Source organism: Nesoenas mayeri (genome assembly GCF_963082525.1).
Source record: "Nesoenas mayeri genome assembly, chromosome: 1".
NCBI lineage: Eukaryota > Metazoa > Chordata > Aves > Columbiformes > Columbidae > Nesoenas > Nesoenas mayeri.
Genome location: NC_137541.1, coordinates 89,726,513 through 89,747,581, shown reverse-complemented (window position 1 = coordinate 89,747,581; position 21,069 = coordinate 89,726,513). Strand labels below are relative to the sequence as shown.

The 21,069-nt window shown below is 39.3% G+C and overlaps 1 protein-coding gene across 5 annotated transcripts in view; it reads right to left on the bottom strand.

Annotated features, from left to right (window-relative positions):
* The window catches only part of POU2F1 (POU class 2 homeobox 1), a gene marked incomplete at its 5' end in the record, with an annotated part of 111,605 nt that overhangs the window by 33,246 nt on the left and 57,290 nt on the right, over positions 1-21,069 (bottom strand). For all 5 annotated transcript variants that reach the window (XM_080362965.1, XM_080362966.1, XM_080362968.1 and 2 more), the window contains 2 exons: positions 2,876-2,970; positions 10,443-10,508. In XM_080362965.1, coding sequence (XP_080219091.1) covers positions 2,876-2,970; positions 10,443-10,508 — 161 coding nt within the window. The remainder of the gene's footprint in view (positions 1-2,875; positions 2,971-10,442; positions 10,509-21,069) is intronic.

Sequence of the window (21,069 nt, the reverse complement as noted above, 5' to 3'; positions counted from 1 at the left end):
GGAAAAAAAAAAAAACAAACAAAAAAAACCCAAAAAACAACCTATAAGACACTTCCACAGTGTTACTTGTCTAACTCTTGTTGAGCATATTCCTGCCTAAAGATCTAGATATTATCATGAAATTGAGTAGAAACAGAGCATTTTGGGGTGGACAGGCTAATTATTCCCATTCCTGTTAAAAAAAAAAAAACAAACAACAAAATCTAGGCTTCAGGGGAAGGTGTTAAGCTCTACTCATCATCATCCTTCCAATATTTCAGAATGGGTCTTACCCAAAGCATGTACACTGCATTCATCTGCTTCCTTATATGACAGGAGCAACCACCTGCATAGCACAAACCCCACATCATAAACACTCTTTCTCAGAGCAACCCATCAGAGTATTTGCAGTCCTCAGCCACTGAAATGATCTTGATACAGAGGACCGGAGACACTTTACAAAAGCTGTATTGATTTAGGTACACTCGAAACTTGAATTCAGTGTTTGTGATTAACATGTCCGAAGAAGTTTTTGTGGATTAGCAGTGAAGAAAAACTTATGCATCAGAAATAGAGATTTTTAAAGAGTGTTATTTTATCTCTAATAAGGATTTTCTCTGTACAACAAATGCTAAATTTTCATTTACCAAAGTCTGGTTTAATCAGTCTCGCCTTCTTTCTACCACCACTCCTATTACAAAGAAAGAATGCTATGTAATTAATTGCCAGCACTTTCAAAGGTCAGAGTTACAGCCTGTAGTGAATTCCATCTCTGGCCATGTTTGAAAACCACTGCTCATTTGAAAACCAGGCAACACATAAGGATACAATAAAGCAAAGTAAGATGTATAGCACTCTTGCCTCTACAAAAAGAAGCCCCCACATAACATATATCACAAAAGAGAGTCCACATATCTGCAAGTACAGGAAGGAGAGGTTTAATTTAAATTGCTGTACATGAATTTAATAACTGAATATTTGAACAAGCAACCTTTAAGAGTCACCTTGGAAATTTTTCCTACCACTATAGATGAAGGTACTAGACCCACTAAGCATGTTCTACATCTAAGCAAGCACTCCCAGAAAAGCTCTTCCCCATCACAAGCAAAATATAGTTAGACACAGGTGATGTAATCTGAGCTTTTAACACGAATTAACAGCAGAGAATAACCTAAATAATAATAGCCTGCCATTCAAAAAAAAACCACCCCAAAAATAATACTTTAAAAATCACATAGCAATGCAAAACAAACAAACAAAAACACATAAAAGACTACAAATGTATCTCACTCAGGTACAGCAAGTGTATTCCTGAAAATCTCTTTGAATGCAATTTGGAAATCCTTTTCCACCACACAAACATTTTTTAATTAGAAATTAAACTGTTCCTGAATGTTGCCTACAAATTAATATTTGGTATTAGTCTGGAAGAAACCGCTGCATGTTAAGGCTGAGTAACACCCCCCTAACAGCAACCACACTAGAAGAGGACACTTGGACAATAGATTCCTCACGCAACTGCAGGTGCATAAGAGAATAGCTGAGATTTTCCTTTGAACTGTTTTCAAGAAATGAATCACACTTTATCAGACATGAAGTTATAAAGATCCTGACAACTGTTTAAATAAATACATCTCCAAAGCAAGATAAAGTACTGTAGTAAATACAATTACTGTCCTGGATCATATATAATGAAATGAAGACTAAAACACACACACAAAATTCTGCAGAACAGCAGTGTTTGTCTCCATGTTAAACACACACTGACATCCCATGTAAACTAGTCAGCCTCTCTCAATGTAAAAGCAGCCTACAATAGCCTGTTGGTTCAGCAAATTCAAACATTGGCACTCCCTAAGTCCTATATAGCCCAATCTACTAGTAAAATTGTAATTATGTGACAAGACGTGTGGAATGTTCTATACAATAAAATGGCAGTTCAGAGCTCTTACAAGAGGGCATAAAAGCTTCAGTATGTCAATTATATCACAATAACTGTGCAAGCTCAGACCTCAAACATTCAAGGTCAGCCAATTAGGTACAGTATTTTAAAGTTTAAACTTGGTGCGGAGGAAGGGAAAGAAATTAGGACATTTGTTTTCATACATCAAGTACAAGCAGAAAAAAAAACTACAAAAAATGCCCCTTATAATCTCTTCACCTAGGGATGCCCCACTTTGCTTCAGCCTCCATCTGAAGTTCAGCTTTGATTCCCTAAACACAGCAGTAGCAGAACAGAGGGATAACAGTAGAAGCCTGAATATCATCTGACAAACAGGTCCTTGAAATAACTTTTAAAAAAATAAGAAACTCACAAACCATACATACTTAATAAGTACAATTGCTTTATATCTCTAGTTAATGTGTAAGACCTTGTAAGACTGAAGCACAGTGCTGACTACCATTCAACACTACTTCTTGTTTCTTAACTAGACAGTGAGAGTTTCAGAACCTTTGCAGCTATTGAGCCAATACAAATCCTTTACTGAAAAGATTACGTTTTACCTGGCCTTCAATTTGGTATCTCCATTAAGGTAAAAAACAACCAACACATCACAGACCCAAACAAACCAACCATAAAAGCAAAAAACCAACCAACCAACCAAGAAAAACCCCACCCACACAAAAAAAACCCACAGAACTTTAAGCATTTCTAAGCCCCCTAAAATGGGTTTTCCAGTTCCCCTAAATAGGTGTCACCCTATCTTGACATATTCTGCAGGTTAATGCAATGAACTGAGTGCCACAACAAGAACTTTTTTTCCATCCAAGCTACTTAAGCATGTGGTCTATCACATGACTACTCATCATTCACAGAGAGAACACAGAACATACAAGAGAAGCTGCATTTGTACCTGCCTGAGTCTCTCCTACGTTAAAATGGGTCTTCTCTTACCTGATGAAGGTGCCCAAGGAAGGCCTGGGCCGTGGAGATCGCTCCTCCGACAGGCACAGGCTGCTTTTGAAAGTCCAGGCCATTTGTTTGTGTGCCTGGAAGAAAGAGAGATATTAAGAACTATTAGTTATTACTTTTATGAACTGGAATAAGATTTAATATTCCTAAGTCTCCTGCTATTCCCTCAGTACTATGTAGTAGAAAAATTAACAAGTAACAAGAATTGAAGCTTTTCATTGAAATGGGGGTGGTGAAGGAGCCAGGGAGAAACAGTGTCACTTCCAGACTTCTATAATGTAGCATTTGTCAGCTAAGCAAAATCAACACCATGTCGTCTTTAGCTTCTACCATCTCACCTACCCTACTCTATTACACTACGACCATTCTCTGTCATGGTCTGAGAACCAAATGGGTGCATGCTGCCACAGTTAAACTGTGTTTCTGTTCTGCATGCACTCTCTATCCAGCAGTTGAAGACTATCTTTAAATTCAGAAAGTGGCAAAAACATGGTTCACGAAAAGTCACCTTTCATTATGACAGGTAAAGTACTACTTGAGGAAAACAGAAATACCAAATACATCACAGTTACTGGTCACGGTTCTCCTCTTTTCAAAAGAGATACCTCCACATTCTCAAGATAATTGTGCAGAGCTCTTGCCATGTAAGATAACTGCTAGGTCTTGCTTTTGCTCTTACCCACTTTCATATAGATATAAACTGATTATTTTCCTACATTTTTGTTGTCTTCTTCCTCAACAGCTTGGAAGACATGAAAACCCCCAAATAATTCTGGTTGCAAGAAAAAAAATTGAATTTTTTTCCACATGAAACTACCATGAAATTCTCTTCTGCCAAGAGGAACTACAAACACAAACTTTTGAGGATCTTTCTGTGGTGAGATGATAAAATCAACATTAGGGATTATTAACAACTGGTTTTGTATGTTGGGTATTACTGCCTATAGTGGGTAACAACAAGAAGGGAGACTGAGTTTATGAGGCTGCATGGAGTTTCTAGAACAGTTGATGCAATCTTAAAAATCGCATGACTGAAATGAAGTAAAACCAGTTTTTAACTTGCATGTTTACTCTTCATCATAACCAGATTTTGTTCACTGCCTACAGAGAGGTGTCCAACTAACTCCTACTCCAAAATTCCTTCCATCATGTACATTTTTTGCCACAAAAATCTCTGCTTTAGGCCAGAGTTTACAGACTTAGAGACATATGTGCAGCCAAAGATTAGACATGTTAAAACTATCCAAATTTTAAACTATGCAAAATGATTTTACTTAAGGAGTTTATAATTCCAATCCAAAGTGAATGGAAGGACTATCACTGGTCTGAATTGATTGTGAATGAACACTACTTGGTTGCACTTCTCCAAAGAAAGGTAGTAGGAAGGTATGCAGGCAAGAACTAGAAGAATCTCATCTATTGTCATTCTAATAAACTGCAGAATTCTCTCAAAGCAGAAGGTACGAAGAGAGCGAGAAGATGACTGGATAAATATATAAAAATAATTCCTGACAAAAAGCTACTGTAGTTCAAAGGAAATAATCTTACACCTCCTCATTTAAGCAGATGCTTTGTGTCAGTTTTCAATCTATGGTCAGGGACTCCCAAGTAGGCAAAAAATACAGGTAAGAAAACCTACTTTAAGGCAGATATCCTTCATTCCAGTTGGAAACTTGCAGGGGTCAAAAAAATTTATCCATTTCTGAGAGGAGTAGTTGGAAGCTGCACCTTAAATTAACAGGTGAAGATGTTCCAGACAACTCCCTTCCAAAATGAGCATCAAATCACAATACCATATTAAAAAGCACTGCTGTGCATATGTGCAGAAGAAATGCTCCAGGTAGCATGTCTGCTGACCCTTAATACAGAAATTTGAAATGAGGCTCCTAGGGTTTATAGTTTTCAACAAAGCAAGTTCTAGGACTGAGTTTAAAATCTCCATGGGTCGCAAAAAGTCATTTAGGCACATAATGACAGAACACAACATTTTCTTTAAATTCGACCTTGAAGCACTCCAACTCCTCCTCCCTATGCCTTCACAAACCAAACTCAGGAGAAAAAAAGCACCACCACCACAAACAAACCCCACCTGTTCACTCTATATTCTACTTGCATCTTAAGCTTTGATATTCACAAGTACAGTGTCCCTATCCTTTAAGAGGCAGCCTTAGTTTTGGAAGGAATGCTACCAAGGTTGCTTGCATTTATCACAGGATGCCTACATCTTTTTGAAGAACGGCAGGGAAAATGAACTTTGAGTCCAGCATATGAGAGGCCTTGCTTTTAAGGTGTTCATAAGGATGTGACACCATTCCTGTGGAATCCAGGAAATCTGATAAGGACACTAGAAAATGGAGCTGTCAGAAGCAGAAGGTCAGCACACTGTAAGGACATGAAAGGACCAGAATGCCACTTCTGCTTAAGAGTTAAAAGCAAAAAAACATGACAATTAATAGACATGGCAGATGCAACCACAAGCATTGTGATTTTAGCAATCACAAGTACTTACATATTTTCCATCTCCACCCCAGATCCTGTAACAGTTGCAGCGGATCTAGCAGCTCACCAACACCAAAAAAGCAGGAGTGGGAACTCTGCACCTCCTTTACCTTCTTGGTTCCAGGTACACTGTCTCTTGTCCCACCCCTCCTGATAGTTCATGCACACAGCAGTAAGCCAATTCACCTTTCTAACTGAATAGAAAGCTATTCATGTGAACTGTTCCATTTTTCTTTTAGCCAAGTTAGTTTTCTGTCAGATATGTGAGTATGCTGGTTTGACTGAAAATGAGTTAATTTTCTTCATACAGTTAGGAACCTTTCTTTTTTGTAGCTAGCACTTTCAGTATTTGGATTTAGTTTGAGAACAAGTAGATAACACCCCAGGATGGAGTTAATGTTTTTAACTGCTCTGGTCAAGGACATTCTGAGCACTCTGCCCACAGGTGTGAGGCATTGAGAAAGGGGCGCATGGATGGGGCAGAGCTTGACTGACATCCAGACTGAACAGAGTATTCCATCCCATTATTGCCATGCTTCAGATTTAAGGAAAGTCGGGATCTTCCAGTCTCTCTCTCACGCACGTTCTTCTTCGCTCTTTTTGTGGGAGCCCGGGAATTCGGTTCACGATGTTTAGTTCGGCCTTTTGCTGTTTTGCAGAGGCCTTTGGGCCTTTCTGCCTTTTTCCTTTTTTTCTCTTTGGGATCAGCTGTTCAGGACCAGGTGTTGTTTCTTGGGGCTGGCTGCTCAGTGCGGATGGAGTTCATGCGGAATTCCCTTCAGTATCTTTTACTTCTATTTTTTATATATTTATATTTATATCTATATATTTATATATATTTACTAGTAGTATATTAGCATTTTGTTATTTTATTCAACAGTGTTTATCTCAATCCAAGTTTCTCCCTTCCCTTTTGATTCTCTCCCGTATTTGGGGAAGGAAGGGGGTGGGGGTCAAATGGGGGTCATGGTTGCATTGTTAGCTGGGGTTAAACCATGACAGTGAGATTAATTAACTTGCTTTAGGGCACAGCAAGCAGCAGATAATGCAAAGCAGGGGAGTTGAGACATGTGGTGGTAGGGAAATAAGTCTCCCTCATCCCCAGGAAGTTGTTAAGACTGCATCAAGCCGTCAGATGATATTTCACCCTTAAAGACCAAGTCCAATGCAACTTATGCACATTTAAATTCTTGTACAAATTTAGCCATGTGGTTAGCTACTTCATGGAATTGGTTTGCATGAAGAGTAGTAGTAAGTGCAATTAATTTTCAGCCACATCAAATCTCTGAACCACCTCTCTCAGTGCCATTCCAGGGAAAGGAACAGAACACTAAGTACTAGGACACTCTGAGAGTGGATTAGTTTATGCTGCCTTGGAATTGTAGCTGCAGAGGGTAAAGGTATGACAATATGGAGCAGGCAAAGTAACATTGCACCTACAGCCAGGAGAAAAACATACTCTCAAAGTCCGAGATCACCATCATCAGACTTAGCTCTGAGTTCACGAACTGTATAAGAAAGGAAGAGGAGTGAGGAACTACAGGTCTGGGGAGATGTGGAATAAAGTGCAATAAAGAACTAAGGAAGGGAACACAATCAAGGAGAAGGAAAATTCTGAAAATAACTTGAGTGGGTGTCCACACTGTGCTCTGGGAGACACCTTCCAGCACCAGCATTATATTTCCCCATCTCTGTGTGCAGGCGTGTGTTGACAGTAAGAAATCCTCAATACCCAGAAATTTTTGATTCCTTCTCAACATTGCTAATAACAAGATTAGCACTGATATTTGCCCAGAAATTTAGCAGTTAAAGAATATTTAATGGTCCCTCTCCTGCTCTCCCAGAGACTTTCTTCTTATGGAAACTAGAAAATAAAAATCTAGAAATGAAGCAATGCAAACAAGAATCCTTAGAATCCTTCCAAATACTACACTTGCAAAAATTACTATTTTGCTGCTATGTCAATGCATGTCATAAAGCTACAGTTCCATCAACGTTAGAACCTTGGCTTTCATAGTACTGCATTCACATAGCTTTTAAAAAAATATGTATTAAACAAACAAACAAAAAAGCTGAGTTTTGGAAAAATTTCTGCTGCAACCTATGAAAATGAAACCAAAAGGGCTGTTTACTGTAAGACGCTCTTCTTATTTCTCTCTCTTTTTTCCAGTAGATACTAAGTAGACTGTCCACCCACAACTGAAGGTTGGAAAAGATTTGTGTAATTCTGCAAAACTGATGATCAGTCGATCAATTCATGTTCTTGAGAAAACAGCCAGTCAGCAACTCTTGTACTTATCAAGACTTCTTTTGTTGTTTTTAATTCATCTGAAATATAGGTTCCTTTTTCAGATGCTTAAAAGAGGAGTCCCGTTAGCACAAAAATTTGAAAGCTGCAATCTGTTTCAGGCATTTCATTGTGACCAATGTACTCAAGAGACTTTACTTACGTTCCCTAAATAGTCACAGTTAGAAATACAAAAATGCTAATTTGTTAACTTCCATGAAACTTAGGTGTTATCTCATAGAAATACTGATGTTAAGTCATCTTTACCAGTGGCAACTGTTTTTTTTTTTCTTAAGAACACTAGCTCTGCCAAATGTAAATTCCATGCCCTACTGTAATTTCTCTTATAATTTTCAAGTTGTATCAGCTTACTACAGTTTAAAACAGGATTGACCCAAACAAATATTCATTGAGGTTCAAAAGACAGATAAGTAGTGCTTACACAGCAGACTGAAGTGATCTACAAATGCCAGTGGAAAACAGACAGTCACAAAAAGTTTCAAAGATAATATCTCTTGAGTGTTTATAAAAATAAGCTTCACATATTTTGCTTCAGAGTCTTTGCTCCCCAGACAATCAGTGGCACTTCCAGTTCCTTAGTATCCAAGCTGAAAGCTGACTTATTTTCATTAAGTAGGCACAGAACCCTAATCTATGTACCCTGATCAGAAGCATAAAATTACATTCCATGGGTATTCCTTTCAGGGTTTAACATCTGCCAGTTGCCTAATGCAACTGGTGCTAGAGCCCCCAAAGAATGTCACAAATACCATTAAACACTACCTCCAGTGGTTTTTATGAGCACTTTATTTAAAAAACAATGGCTGCAGAACAAATGTTCCTCAAAAATTCTATATTATTTTAGCTAGCATCATTTTAAAAGTCAGGAAACAAAACAAAGGAATGACTGGGAACATTTAAATTACGGAAGCGATGTTTGCAAAACGTCCAAATGCCAGTAAGAGTCAAACTTCTGTAAAAAATAACCTTAGTTAGCAGAGTATCCACTTTTATGATCGAAGTACCTACATGCAGCTTTACAGTCCATCAGTGTCTTTATACCATGACCACCAAACTTTACACTGATGAAGTATTTGTCCAGGAGAGCATAGCAAGGGTTCTGCTTAAGCAGATGTTCTGTGATAACGGACTACCTTTGAAAAAGCCAAACCCTCTCTTTAACAGTTCAGTTTAGGTTGAACTGCTAGTTAAAGCTGCATTTTAAGAAGCACATCAGGAGTATACTCTTTGGACAAAGCATACACAGGGAACTGTGGTCATACAGAGCAGGAAGCCTGAATCTTCTCAGAACTTCACAAATACCCTCCAGCTACAAGGATTCTATAGGGGTATTTAAAACCATTGTCCTCTTGATACTGTTTATGATAAGGAAGTATTTATGGTTCACATGTTTTTTGAAATAATGTTTTAAATCACCCTCAATCAGCATTAAATACGTAATAAATCAGGTTTGTACATAAAAAGAATTGATACTTCCCCTATTACAACAGAAATCATAAAAACTGAGATGCCAGTAACAAAACATACATTGATAAGTGAGCTGAATTCCTTTTGACTGACTCCATGGACAGGCAGAAAAGATCCAGCCTCTTAGATGAGTATCAGGAACATTCAGTCACTCTTAACTGTATTAAAGCCTCACGCACGGAATGTGGAGACAGCAGGATGAAATGAATAAATTGTTCATTTCATCACAATTTCAGAGCTTAAAATAAAACTCTTATTATTGAACCAAGAGGAGGCAAATTTTCTTCATACAAGGTAACTAGACTTCTCTCAAAGCAGTAAGAACAAGTTCCTTCTCATCAAAAGTTTCTCTTCCCAAATGCTATCCTGAACTTAGGGAAAATTCTGAGTTAGGTTAAACTATTTACTGTCCATTCAGAGTTGTCATTTCTCTTATTTGCAAAATGAACATTAAATTACCTCCAGAAAGGATTAAAGCATGAGACAGCATGACTGAGTTACAGTGGCTTAACAAGCTTCTTCAATGGCTTAGAACTTGGCCACATCTTAAGGATGTGTCAAAAGAGATGTTGGCCCTGACACAAAAGCTATCCTTCCCCAAATTTTACAGTTCTGTTCTAACACACAACAAAATTACAGAAAAGCCATTTTCTTTTAATGTTAAGAAGTCATGCTTTTTCTCTTTGCGTTTTTCTTGTGAATTGTTGTGAAAGCTTGAATGAAGCCTAAAACGGAAACAAGATCAGCAGTGGCCCACATCTGCTAGGGAAAATTTCAATCCAAAAATAAATGACAAAGCATGCCAAAGATACATTCTGCCAGGAAAAAATGAAACTACCTATGGTGCCGCCAGAGCTTCTGTAATACCAGAAACATCACAGACAGAGGAAGAGTGGAAGGGGAATCTTGTATACATATAGATAAAGTGCAAGTAGTGCTCTGATACAGTAGATGTGAATAGTGCCCTGTGGACAGTAGGGTTAATGACAAGGCAAAACTATTCCCAAGTCTCTACGAACAGTAGATGTGGGTTGGGGTTAGGGTTGTGGGATTTTTTTAATTTGTTGTTTTTTGTTGTTGTTTGCCTTCTTTGTTTCTGGTTGGTTGGTTGGTTGGGTTGGTTTGTTTGGTGATTACAGTGTTTGTGTTTGGTTCAGTTTCTTTCTTTTGTTGTTGTTCTTTCATTTTTCAATTCTTGTAAACTGCTTAGTTTTGCTTTAAATATCCATTCAGTTCCACCAGAAAATATCTGTGTAGCAATTCATAATTTCTTACCTGTGTTCCCATCTCCACTCTCCATTGATGGTTTACTGGTTTCTGACGGATTGTTCATTCTTGAGTCTGCATTAAAACAGAAATAAAGATAAACCAATACAGCAAAAAAGCCCTAGTTCATACTTTGTCTAAGGGAAGTAAAGAACATCAGAAATTTGATATGTACTCTACCCTGATTCAGATTATAATGCAAAACGAACAATGAGAAGCAGAACATAATATTGAATCTTCCAGATAAATATAGTTTCAAAATTTTATATGTCATTATTGGCATATGCGAAAACATGGTGTTAAGGGAATAAAAGACAGCATGCTGGAGGGCAAAGATAGGTAGGAACTTAGTTTTCAGTACAATGGAAGTCATAGAGGCAAAAATGGGGGCTGGGGGGAAGGAAGCAACTACTACATCAAGATTCAAAAACATTAAGTCTGACCACCAAGGCCTCCATTATTCTTGCTGTCGTTGGTGTTTGGTTGGTTGGTTTGCTTTGTTTTTCACCTCCCCATAAGAGAAGGAAATTCAGTCATTATAATTAAGTAGATGCCGTTTTTCTGATACTGCATTTTTTATTTTACAAGAATGTCACTGTTATTAAGATATTTATATTTCCTATAAATTCATGCAAAATCATACAAATATACATACAAATATAAAATTTATCCTTCTCATTCTGCAGTCTATTGAAAAGTCTGCACTTGGTTTCAAAGCTTGTCAGCTGAATGTAGTGCAACACAGAGGGCCTCTCCAGATGGCAGACAGAGAATATAGTCTCCTTATACAGATGTTCTGCATACAGCATCAGTTCTCCAGCTTACTACCTCCACATTCCTTGCTACCAACCTCAGCGTGCCACATTATCACAAACCAAAACTACAAAAAGAATCTCAAGACAGACCTGTTCATGAAATGAAGCATAAGAATGTGCTGAAGGATTTGCTTCTTTCCATTCCCATAACTAGTTAAATGCAAGTTAAATGAGCTCAAAATGAACCCTTTACTCCAGGATATTCTCTTGCTAGGTACCTGCTTAAAAAGGTTACCTCTGTCACGTACTTCCATCAAAGCAGTGATTTCCAAAATACTAATGGGCTGCAGAATACAGTAAGAGCATCAACTGTCACATCTTTCCCTCAGGTATTTCCAAGAATTCCCAGATGCTTCCCTGCTTGGCAGTGTGTGATAGTTGGAAATGAGAAGCTGGACTATTGCCATGTACTACCACCAGCTACTGCCCAGAGGGACCAGTGTCACCCTTGAGCTATCAGAACCAGGGGCCACAGCAGCAGATGAACCCAAGCACAAGCCAGGGGGAATGAAGCACATGGGCAGGGCCTGAAGGAAGTCACAATGAAGCCTGACTGGGAGTGTGGGGTAGGAAGAGGAGGGAAATATAATAGTTAGAAATGCAGCATGTGTACAAGAAAAGAGACATCATCCCGGCAATTACTGGCCTATCAGCCTCACCTCTGTGTCTGGGAAAATCATGGAACAGATCCTCCTAGAAGCTGTGCTAAGGCACATGGAGGACAGCGAGGTGATTTGGGACAGCCAGCAAGGCTTTACCAAGGGCAAGTCCTGCCTGCTCAACCTAGTGGCTTTCTGTGGTGGAGTAACTGCATCACTGGACAATGGAAGGGCTACTACGGCTTTTGTCTATCTGGACTTCTGTAAAGCCTTTGACACGGTCCCCCACAACACCCTTCTCTCTGAACTGGAGAGAGATGGATTTGATGGGTGGACTGGTAGACAAGGAACTGGCTCGATGGTCACACCCAGAGAGTGGTGGTCAATGACAATGTTTGGATGGACAAAATGAACCTGAATGACACCTGAATCCCTCAGCTGTCCATACTGGGACCAGTACTGTTTAATATCTTCACCAATGACATAGTGGGATTGAGTGCACCCTCAGCCAGTCTGTGAAGACATCAAGCTGAGAGGTGCAGTTGACACACCTGAGGGTCAGTAAGACACCCAGAGGGACCTGGACAAGCTTGAGAAGTGGGCCCAGGCAAACCTCATGTGGTTCAGCAAAGTCAAATGTAAAGTCCTGCACCTGGGCCATGGCAACTCCCAGTATCAATATAGGCTGGGGAATAAAGGGATTGAGAGCAGCCCTGCAGAGAAGGACATGGGGTATTGGTGGATGAAAGATTGGACATGAGGTACAAATGTGCGCTTGCAGCCCAGAAATGCAGTCATATCTTGGGCTGCATCACCAGTAGTGTGGCCAGCAGGTCTAGGGAGGTGATTCTGCCTCTTTGCTCTGCTCTGGTGAGACCCCACCTGGAGTCCTGTGTCCAGCTCTGGAACCCTCAGTACAGGAAAGACATGGACCTGTTGGAGAGGGGCCAGAGGAGGCCACAAACATGATCAGAGGGCTGGAACAGCTCTGCTGTGAGGACAGACAGAGAGAGTTGGGGTTGTTCAGCCTGGAGAAGAGAAGGCTCCAGGGACAGCTTACTGTGATCTTTCAGTGCTTAAAAGGAGCCTGTAAGAAAGATGGGGACAGACTTTTTAGCAGGATCTGTTGCAAGAGGACAAAGGGATAACCATTTTAAACTAAAAGAGGAGAGATTCAGGCTAGACACGAGGAAAAAATATTTTACAATGATGGCGGTGAAACGCTGGCCCAGGTTGCCCAGAGAGGTGGTGGATCTCCCATCCCTGGAGACATTCCAGGCCAGGTTGGACAGGGCTCTGAGCAACCTGATCTAGTTGGAGATGTCCCTGCTCATTGCAGGGGGATTGGACTAGATGACCTTTGAAGGTCCCTTCCAACCCAAACTATTCTATGAACCTTGGAAAAACTACAGTAAGCAGTTAGGAAACGCAACTGAAGATGCGTCAATGTTTTTAAAACTCATATAATTTTCCAGGTAAACAACTGTCCTTGAACCCAGTAGGTCCTAGAAAGCCCAGAGGGCTGTAACAGGAATCTTCCCCCCAACAAGTAAACAGAACTTCTCCAGAGTCTCAGCTTTCTGCAAAAGTTCCTATGATTAAATATTTCAAATGTCACCCACCCCTGAAAGAGATCTAAACTATTAACATCACTCTTAGTATAACGGCAGTCATGTTTTTTGAGAGAGACCAAGCAACAAGAAACTTTTCCAGCTGAGCACTGCTGGCCCACACTTCAGCAAAATGCTGCAAGTTTTGCCTCACTTTTCAGAACCTCTGCCAAGCAGATTCAAGCTACAAGTTCACAGTCTTGAAAGACAGAGGTCTGCTAAGGAGGCAGGTACAGAACCTATTGCTTCCTGGCTCCATATTTTGTTATTTTCCACATTTGGGTAGTATGATCCACACTCTAGAAACAGGATGCCGTTCCACTGACTACACAGAAATGTTTGGTTTTGATGTGCCCCTCCCTGATGATAAATCTGTGTGCAAACCAAATACAAGCATGTTCCTATCTAGAAGTTGCCTGTAACTTTAAATTGAGTTTATTGTTGGGGCAACAGCACATTTATTTAAAGTTATTATAGGCAACATTAATTCGATAACCAGTATTAGTTCCTTCCTTTACACACAGCTGGCTACTGAAATCCGTTTAGGTTCTGAGAACGCTGAATGGGAGAACACAAACATGAAGTGTCCTCATCCAACAGGAAAACAAGACAAGGCGGCTTAGAAGTCCAATACATTTTTATGTGGAAACTAGGCTAACTCATGGGGCTCCTGGACATAGGATGTATTTCTTAAGGCCAGAACACAAGGATGGACTGAGCTCATGATAGGACTGACCACAGAAGGGAAAATCACAGGTTGTAATGATTGTCTCTCATTAACATAGGATCCATTCACTGAACCACTTCAGAAAGCCCTTGCAAGAAAAACACTGGGTCTCCTGTACTAGTTTGTTGCAAAACTGAAGTATTAGAGCCACCCTGCAGGATACTAATGGTAGAATAGACAAACTAAACCCAGAGAGGGAACACAACTGTCCTGTGCACATAATTCCAAGCAACACAGTAACTGTTCCTTCTGTATGGGGATGCGCATACAACAAATCTTCTTGCATGACCAGAAAGTTTGTTAACAACCAAGTTACAACTGCACAGTTCACTTTTCATAAAACAGCCAAGACCTGTTTTTCTTTCAGCCTATGCCACAAAATAAATTCTTTCTTAAGAGGTTTTCCGTGTTTCCTAGTACTAGACATACACAAAGTTTACTCAACTACCAAAAGCATGTCTAAATGAAGACTGTTTTACTGTAAAGATTCATCCTTAACAAAGACCTCAAACATGGCTATTGCAAAAAAGCAGCAAGCTGGATGAAGAAACATCTTTTTGGTACAGCTCAGGTTCAAATGAAGGATAGCATCCATTATTTCACCAGCTGACAACTTCTTGTTCAATCTGTGGGCCTTCTGCATGTAAAGCATTAAGAACAATGGCGCTATTTCCATTGCAAATGGTATGACATACATCTGAAACACAAAACCGCTACCAGCAAAACAGACATATCCGCAGGATACTAAACCTACGGATTCATTATACGTCAAATAAAGAGATTATTTGGTTTATACATGCTCATACAATTTCTGCTTCAAAGTTAAAAGAATAAACAAATGAAGTGGGCTAAAAGCCCAAACCATAATGCCCTCACCTTTTCTTTTTCCTTTAGATCTTACTTGGGTTTTAAATAAAGGCCCTGGGCTACAACTTCTGCCAACATTATCTAAAAACAAACTCCACAGAAGGAAGGATCGAAAGCAGCAGGTGCATGATTGAAATCAAACTCTCAGGAGTGAATATATTCAGAACCACTACTCTGCTAGCAGGGCTGCAGGCGCCGCAAGGCAGTGCTGTGCCAGGCTTTCACACACGCCCAGTCACATTTCAAAAGGTATTCAGAAGACAGAAGCAGACATTGGATCAACCTGGAGTATGAGGGACTGTACACAGCTATTAAAACATACATTTCATCTTAAGATTTTGTACCATTAACTACTTCCTTTCACCCATTAAAGTGAAACTGCCTAATACTTCATCACCACTAGCAAAAATGATTCACTGACGCATACGGAAAAACTGAAGTTGAATGTGAGTGAAAACGGGTCAAGAATTCATTAGAAATTAATTTTCAAAAAAACCCCTTCATGTTCTGAAACAAATATTCAGATGTCTGCTTTAAAATTTACCATCCAAAAATAAATTCCCTTACTTTGACATATAAATTCTTACATGAGCTTATATAATGGAATCAAAATAATAATAATAATAATAATAATAATAATAATAATAATAATACTACATTGAGCTTTGGGGAAAGATCCTTGGAAAGAAATAAAACCTATTTTAAAACTGGGATGTTCAATTATAAATAATTTTAAAAGACATAAAAAGAAGAAATTATGGCATGTCTGTTCTGAAGACCTGATGGAATCTCAGCACAGGAAATACATTATCCCGGTAACCTTAGGCACAGCTTGCAACGGTATCAATGGCAACCACTGTGGACTCCACATTATTTTCTCTCACGCATGAAGAACCTTGCTTTACACTAAAAATACATAGACATAATATACATTCTGCTAGGGACTGGCTCAATACAGCTACTAAATTCTTTGACACTGGGACTTTAATTCATTTCAATGCTTTAAAATTCATAACATACAGATATGCAAGTGAAGCCCAGTATTTGTTAGAAGCCCGATGTTTCTCAGATTGAAATCCCGAAAGCAAAAAGTCTGTATTAATATAATCCAAGCCTAGCAGCAAATCTAGCAGCAGTGCAGAGGAAACAAATTCTGTTGGAGCGATAGAAAGAAGAAAACAAAAAATATCACACAACAAACCCTGTATTTCTCTGGCATAGACCTATCTATCTACCTACCAGGCAGCTACTTGCTGCCGATTCACTGGTGAGCTTCAGCCTTACAAATACCTTCTCTAGCCTCTGCATATGTGATTAAGCTTTATGCATAGTCAACCTCACAGCCTATATTTCCATATTAAACGCTTATAAGAAAGAGCTGAGCTGGTACCCACCTAGAACGTAGTCGCTGCAGTCCAGCATTGCTGTGGTATCCTCTACAGGTTCAGATAGTCCAAGGAAAGGGAGAATGGCAATTTCTATCAAATCTACACTACTGCTCTCGACTGAACAAGAAAGGGAGTGGGGAGGTGGGGGAAGAAATACAACTTCAGTTACACCATAGCAATCTTCAACTGAACAAGGAAACTTCAGTTGCTCTGTGGAGTTTTAGTCTCTCCTACTAGCTGTGTCTGACATTGTCAAGGCGACTGAAGCGTGAAAAGTTCCCCTTTTTGTAATAAAATAGAAACAAAGATTGCAGCTGGCAGTTTCCATAATGAAGCTTAATCAGTATGCGCCTGATTAGGGCCTTATGCAAATCTCCCCTCGTTAGCACAGCAGCCAGCACTTTGAAGTCCATGAACAATTCATTTGCAGAGTACACTGAAAGCGCTCCCTGCATAATTTAAATCATGGTATAAATATTTATCAGCTCATTTGCATATTAATTGGCAGTGCATGAAGGGAAAAATTATCTCCCAAGTGCCAGCATAATAATTAGGGAACAAAATGAATTTTCTTCCAATAGCTTGGCTTCTCAGCCCTAACTCAAGCACAGTACCACAGGGGAGCAGGGAGGGGAAGAGACTGAGTTCTGTTCAAATGCCACTGAAATGACACGTACAAATTAGAAACAACTCTACAGACTTAAGCACCTTTAATCTTATTCCTGCTGGCAACAATAACTCCAGTAATAAAGGAGATTTGGGAAAAGCTTTCTACATAATCCAAATAATCTCACGAAAACAATTAGCAAGGTAGAAGCTGAACACAAAGCCGTCAAACTGGTGCTTGCACATCTGCATGGAGTTTTCCACATGCAAACATGAACTGTCACAAGAAGGTCCTGGCCAGGAAAGAGAGTATCACCAGGGCAAGGAAGTGGCACAATTCCCTTTAAATAGCTAAAGAGCTTGGCAATTCATTATTGGGTAATCCCTTTGCCACGACCAACTTAACAGCAGTGGATATGTCAAGTATTGTGTAACATTTGACACCCACTAATCTATCCTGAGTAAAATCAAAATAGATTCAGTCTATTGCTTTCCAGTGACTGCCAAGAAAGAAAAACAAAAATCTATTACTAATCCCTTCCACAAGCATACACAATATAGCTAAACAAAGATTACTGCAGACCTATGGCTTTTGAAAGGGACACTTTACACCCAGGTTGCATCTTTGAACTGCTCAATGATAACCAGAGCACACTTGCTGCTGTGGCCATGAAGTACGCTGATGGACAGAACTGGGAAGAGGATCTGGCCCATGGAGGAATAAATTTTCTTTGCCAGAAGTGATCCACAGAACTAAGTGTACTGACAAACCATGAGGCTAGATTAAATAATTTCAAATAGTTTGTTCACCACTCAAAATACCAGTGTCCTAAACAGCAAGAACACTTACATAAAAATTCAAGTGTAATGTGGACATCACAACATTTAACGTTCCATATTCTGATCCGAAAAAGACAATGTGACAACATAGGTGACTACAGGGTTGAACTGCCCCCTTCCACATGTTAATGAGAATTTAAAGAGTATGTTTCCTTTTTTATTTCTTTTTTCTTTAAAAAGAACCTTGCTGTACTTTTTTTCTCCTCATTTCTGAAGTGAATTCAAGCACCGCCTCTCCAAACAAGAGGGAGAGAGAGCAAAGGGACTTCTCAATCACCCAGTACTGACTGGAATTTATTTCCACGCTTGACCTCTTCTTCTGTTCAGGTTCATATCTCTACTTAACACAAGATGTTCCCTGCTATATATTTAACATGAGTGATCTACACTTGAAAAAGATTGCAAGAGGGAAGGTGCTCCCAACTGCAGGGAAACAACTGCGTGTACTGAATAGGTTTTCCTAATACCTTGTTTTCAACTTGTTTTTCTACTCATTCACGTGTCCCATTGAGACCTCTGAGGCACATCTCCATGGTTTGCAGACCTTCCGTAAACTTCACTCTTCCATACATGCTTTTAGTGTGCACTGGGAGATAATCCGTTTGCTTCATTGGAAATGTCTGGACGCAAACAAGTATAACAAGCCAAGCACTTCTCAAAGCAAGTGCCAGTTTAAGTTATGACTGAGCTGAGGCAGCCAGTAGCACAGTAAGAGGAAAGCAGTGTTATCCTTTCCAAATGAGAATCTGTGTTGAGCTGGTATAACACAGGTGCAGCATTAAAGCACACGACCGCAGGAAGTGACCGTTAAAAGCAGGCATGTGTGTAGTGATGGATGACTTGTACCAAACAACAGGACAAGTAAACAGCAAATAAGGGACAGGGAAGAACATGCCTGAAGCAGTGTTAGCACTTGTGCTGGTGGTACCACAGTGCTACTCATTGTCCATACCATCAACACTGCATTGACAGCTAACAAGGACAAAGCAGAAGTTTTCTCCCACTCCTGACTGTGCCAACCCATCTGCCTTAGAAACTCTAACCCCTACACATATGTTCATGTGAACTGTAACTTCCACCAACCTGCTAACTGAAATAAAACCTTATACATTAACTTTCCAATCTAAGAATGGGGGCGTGGCACCGAGAGAAGAATAGCCTTCTTCCAGTGACCACTTCATTCTTTGACAATATGATTACCTTCCCTTTCATGTAAGTTCTTAACTTTTGCCCAAAGGAAAACTACTGTTTCACTTAGGCCACACTACTGCAACTATTTATCCAGTAGGTTCTTGAAGGAGGCCTGAAAACAAAAGTAGGAAAAGGCATGAGGAAGAACAGTGCATGCCATCCTGCTTCAAAAACAACTGTGGAATAGGCTAGCTTAATTTTCTGTTCAGTTCTGCCATGTCATTGGCCATTCTTTTCTTTCTTGATTCTATGAGTAAGTTACTCAACAATGTGAACCGAAGTCTTATCTCTTATTAAGCAAAATACCACTCTGGGCTTTGCATACAAAGTTTCACATTTCTTCCTAAAGCACCTCTAAGAAGAGAAAGTGTTACACCTTGTGATCATCAGTGCAAAAAACTCTCTGCATCCCACACAACTACAGACATCAAGCTACTAACATGGAGCCAAGTATGACACAGGTAGATGTCCTTCGAACACTTCAGAGTCTGCAGACGAAGCTTCAGAAGACTTTTTCTACTCCATTCTGTTTCTTCTCTTCACTCCTTATCTATCTTTCATACCTTCTCATTTCAATGAATGCTTTTGCTTTGCTCTTTGTTCCGCCAATATGCCACCTCATTTATTCAGTTCTAATGATTATCCTTGATATTTTATACCTTACTTTTTGGAAAAGAAACCTCATTTTCCCCTGCAGGTTACGCAACTCTCAGTGGACCTCCTTTTGCACCTTCTCTTTTATCTTTCCTCCTGTTTTTTTTTTCCCCTCTATTATGTCAAATTGACAGACCATAAACATCACAAAATTATTCCCTAATGACATCTATTGTAAATATTATAGATAGGGAAAGTTGTTACAAACTCAGGGGAAACAATGTTTAAATCATTGTCTTCAGCTGGCCAGTCAGAATCTTTTTTTTCTTTTAAACTACACAAATGAGGCAGAATTAAAGGGACAATGGGCAAAGTTATTATCAACATTATTCTATTCAACACCTTTAGGGGGGAAAGAATCTTGGTTTTTATACAGACATGTTTCCTTATATCAGTAAAACGTCATTTACTACCTGTCCTCAATGACAGCTGGGAAATTTCTACCACTAGGCAGCTCTGTGACAAGTATGACCTTTATAAACTTCACGGGCATTATTTCTGATACAACATGGGAAGATTACCCAATAAGTCAACACCACATTATTTCCCTTTTGAATGGTGTACTTGGAACGATAGAAGGAAAGGAAATATGGTATTAATGGTCACATCTTTGCACACCACTTTCATTAGTGTACCAGTGTCTAGTATATTTTATCTTGAAGAACCACTGAAGACTGGTCACCAAAAGCTTTGAAAACAGTGTATGACTAAGCACAACATCAACGAACACTGGCAACTCTTGCAATAAGGCTGCTTTCTGTATGCCACGCCAGCCAAGACCATAGATAGAGCTGCCCCTAAACTGACACTCTACAGAGCTACTACATTGTAACTCGGGACATTTCCAGGTCTCCATGCCACAAGCTGAATGAAACCTAATAAAAATTTCATCAAACAGAACTCCAATATGCTATTAAAGAAAAAAAAAAAAAAAAAATCACATACTTCAACAAAATAATCTGTTATTAAAGTTGGCACAATCCTCTTAGAGTAATTATGGACAGACAGACAGCTGCCTGTTCGTAGTTAGGGCTGCAAAATAAGCTCTAATTTTAGCCACCACCTTTGACATTGGCTAACAAAATTGATTTTATCTGAAAATTGCTAAGTTTGTTCTGAAAGCCAAAGAGCAGTTGTCTGGAAAAGTCAAATAAAATTGGCCTGTTTTAGAATTACCAGTCATTACGCAATTGCTATGAATTGGAATTTTAGTCTACCTCTAATTTTACTTCTCTCTCATAAACTCAAATCATAACTATCCTTTCAAACTTTCCACTGCACAAAATATCTTTCAAAATTATTTCATGTACCTTATTTGGAAGAAAATTAAGTATGCAGA